Raw genomic sequence first — 3948 nt, forward strand, 5'->3', positions numbered from 1 at the left:
GTGATTGATTCAACAATTCTGGAGACTTTAAATGGTAATTTAATGTCAATCGGGTTAGGCTATGAGTTGTGCATCAGATCCTTAAATTCTGCATATTTCTTCATCTCTGTCTGCAACTTGTTTCTTTGTTCTCTTGTTTAAGTGTTTTATTTCATTCTCTAAATTTATATGCTTTCAGTAGTTGATAGTTTCAAACCAAATTTCTGGATCGTCTGAATAGTAGTCGAAATTGGTTCGTGGTACTTAGGTTTACACTTAATTGTCTCTGTGGGATACGATATTCTCTTACTTGCTATTTTCTACAATAACCCTGTACACTTGCAGATATTATTTGGGTAAAATAAAGTTGAGTCAAGTGTTTGGCGCCATTTCCGGGGATAATTTTTGTGTTATATAGCTTGATATCGTGATAATAATCAAGATTACTACTTCAGACATTACTGCTTTATTTTTTCTTTTAATTTTTTCGAGTTCTCACATTTGTGTTTTTTGTTGAGGTGTATGCACACACGTTCTAAAGGCTTGCCTCTAGAACCTTTCGACCTTGAGATCGAAGCATCGAACCGGAAGAGGAACGCATATAGGAGACTCACAAAGAAGATTCAAGCTTCTTCGCCTAACCGCATAGGAGCATCTGCTGATCAGAGGGACCTCTCACCTAATCGATCACCAGTTCAGGATTATCTTCAGCTTGATCCCGACTCTCCTATTCAAATGGAGCATGAAGAAGGGAACAACAACGGAGACAATAATGGCCCACCACCCCCTCCTCCCACTAATGCTGAGCTTCTACGACAGCTAGAGGAATTGCACCGACATGTTAATCGTGAACCAGCTGTGCTGGTGCATAATCAATACGTATACCACGGAGTGGCAAACCCAACTGTATTCAACAATATTGACGCCAACAACTTTGAGCTGAAATCAGGACTGATCCAGATGGCAGAAAACAATGCTTTTAGGGGCAAATTCTCAGATGACCCTAACAAGCATATTACCAAGTTCATTCAGATCTGCAACACGACAAAGATGAACGGAGTGACGGATGATCAAGTCCGACTGAGGCTGTTTCCTTTTTCTTTGGAAGACGCAACAAAGGATTGGCTTGAGAGTTTGGCACCGAGGTCCATTAGAACATGGGATGACATGGTCCACAAATTCCTGGAGAAGTTCTATCCCCCTAGCGAGGCTATTAAGAGACAACACGAGATCATTGGCTTTCAGATGACTCCTGCGGAGACTATTAAAGATGCATGGGGGAGATTCAAGACCCTGCTGAAGAGGTGTCCCAATCATGGATTGTCTCCAACAGTACGAGTCATTACATTCTTCAAGGGATGTATACCCGAAGCACAACGGGCGTTAAATCTTAGCGCGGGAGGTAATCTTCTCAAGAAAGGAGAGGAGGAGGCGTTGGAGGTGATTGAAGAGCTTGCATCCAGTGATGAAGGATGGAGTAACGAAAGGAGTAAGGTGCATAGGGTGGCTTCTACCACGGATCATGATACGATGAGCACCTTATCTGACAAGCTGGATGCCTTAACCATGAAGTTCGACTGCATGGCGATGGGGCAACTGTCTCAAGAGCCCCAAGGAAACATGGAGGATGCAAATTATGTGCAGCAGGGGGGCAACAGGTATTACAACAACTCACGCCCTAACTTTAATAGTGGAGGATACAACCAGTATGGGAACAAGGGGCATCCCAATCTCTCTTATGGGAACCCCAATAATGCCCTGCAGCCTCCTCCGAGATTCACAGTTTCTGATGGGATGGTGAACGACCCCAAGAAGATGACCACAGAGGATATACTCAAGTCCTTCATGCTACAATCTAATAAGGTCATGGAGCAGAACAATCAGAGGATGGAGAAGGTCGAGACGGATGTACAAGGAATGGCCACTCATTTGAAGAACATTGATGTTCAGATCAGCCAGATTTCCTAGACTGTGAGTACTCTTACTCAACCGGGAAAATTCACTTCTACCACCATTGTCAATCCCAAGGACTGCAAAGCTATAAACTTGCGGAGTGGGACGAGCTATGAGGGACCCTCAATGCCCCCAGGAAATGAAGGGAAAGTAGCAGAGAAGACTATTGAAGGGGAGGAATTTGTTGAGGAAAATGAAACGGAGACGATTCAGGTCACCACTCTACCTAAGGAGAATGCAGTTCTAGCTCCATCTACAACATCTGCATCTACAACACCTGTAGCTCACACTCCTACTGAAGTGAGGATTCCTTATCCTCAACGGGTGCAGAAGAAGAAGATGGATGCACAGTTTTCGAGGTTCTTGGATATATTCAGAAAGGTGCAGATCAACATCCCTCTGGTGGAGGCACTACAGCAGATGCCCAGTTATGCTAAGTTTCTAAAGGATGTGGTCTCCAACAAAAGAAAATGGATGGAATATGAGACGGTTAATCTGATTGAGAGCTGCAGCGCCATTATTCAGAAGAAACTGCCAGCTAAGTTGAAGGATCCCGCGAGTTTTACCATATCCTGCATAGTAGGAGATTGTCAAGAGGGAAGAGCTCTATGTGATCTGGGTGCAAACATCAATCTGATGCCGTATTCTTTCTTTCAGAAGTTGAAGATTGGAGTGCTCAGGCCCACTACTATTTCACTGCAGATGGCGGACAGAACAGTGTCGTACCCGAAGGAGATTTTTGAAGACATCCTAGTCAAGGTCGGGGAATTTAATTTTCCAGCCGACTTTGTGGTTCTAGATATGGAAGAAGATAAGCACGTCCCACTTATCCTTGGTAGACCCTTCTTAGCTATAGGGAGAGCACTTATTGATGCCCACAAGGGAGAGCTCACTCTTCGATTGAATAAGGAGAGCATCAAATTCTCCATTTATGACGCAATGCTGAGGTATGATGATGAGGATTCTTGGAGGTTCAGGCAATGCAAAATGATCGAGGTGGTTGATGTCTGCGTGAGAGAGGTAGCCCATGTTATCTCGTGTCAGGATAGATTGGAGCAATGCCTATCACAATCCATGCTAGCTTCAGACAATCTGCAAGCGCCTGAGCTCACTGAGGAGCTACTTCATTTTGTGGGAGCCCTTGATTCTGGAGTAGAGATTCCAAGAAGGAACAACAAATTTCTACCACTCAAAGATCCGGCAGAGGAAGAAGAGAAAGAAGAGAAGAGGGAGGAACTTAAGCCGTTACCTTCACACCTCAAGTATGCCTTTCTAGGAGAGAATGAGACGTATCCGGTAATTGTCTCTTCATCACTTAATCCTACTGAACTCGATAAGCTGCTGAGGGAGCTATAGAGTGGTCCATCTCAGACCTCAAAGGAATCAGCCCTACTGTTTGCATGCACAGAATTTTATTGGAGGAAGGATCCAAGCCTAAGGCGCAGTATCAAAGGAGGCTAAACCCGATAATGCAAGAGGTGGTCAGAAAGGAGGTATTGAAGTGGTTGAAAGCCGGAATCATATATGCGATATCTGACAGTGATTGGGTAAGCCCCACCCAAGTCGTAGCCAAGAAGGGTGGGATGACTGTTATACAAGGTGGCAATGATGAGATGATAGCCACAAGATTGGTGACCGGGTGGCGAGTTTGCATAGACTATAGGGTACTTATGTTGGGGTTTGTATACTAAAAGATGCTTCGAGCGTACATGCCTTTGTACAGTCAGCTTGTGCATGTATACGAGAAACGCCACGACCACTTGTTTACCTATTTATGAGAATAAATAATATAATATAATGGTTTATTATTGAAATATAATAAACAAGTCTAAGGCTTTTTACTAAGAAGGTCAAGTAGGGAAATTCGATGAATCTCCTCATGAGTTTTTCAGTAGGGGACTTGGCCAGATCTAGTAAGAAGAAAAACGTATTCACAACCTAGATAGGCTTTGGCTACCTATTGGTACGGTTGCGGCGTTTGTGATAATTCTCTCTTACCTAAGAAGAGATTAGTAA

At 43.7% G+C, this 3948-nt stretch overlaps 1 protein-coding gene across 1 annotated transcript; it reads left to right on the forward strand.

Moving 5' to 3' along the window:
* Positions 1 to 2058: 2058 nt before the first annotated feature.
* Positions 2059 to 3288, forward strand: LOC148926466 (uncharacterized). The gene has a single exon (XM_089059141.1). It carries the CDS (start codon positions 2059 to 2061, stop codon positions 3286 to 3288), a length of 1230 nt encoding a protein of 409 aa, XP_088915267.1.
* Positions 3289 to 3948: the final 660 nt, after the last annotated feature.

Source organism: Salvia hispanica, chromosome 5, assembly GCF_029641045.1.
Source record: "Salvia hispanica isolate PSC_SH4W2 chromosome 5, Shi_PSC_v1, whole genome shotgun sequence".
Taxonomy (NCBI): domain Eukaryota; kingdom Viridiplantae; phylum Streptophyta; class Magnoliopsida; order Lamiales; family Lamiaceae; genus Salvia; species Salvia hispanica.

Bases quoted from the DNA above. Each gene is read 5' to 3' on its own strand.
- LOC148926466 (XM_089059141.1), top strand. From the start codon at position 2,059: ATGCCCCCAGGAAATGAAGGGAAAGTAGCAGAGAAGACTATTGAAGGG.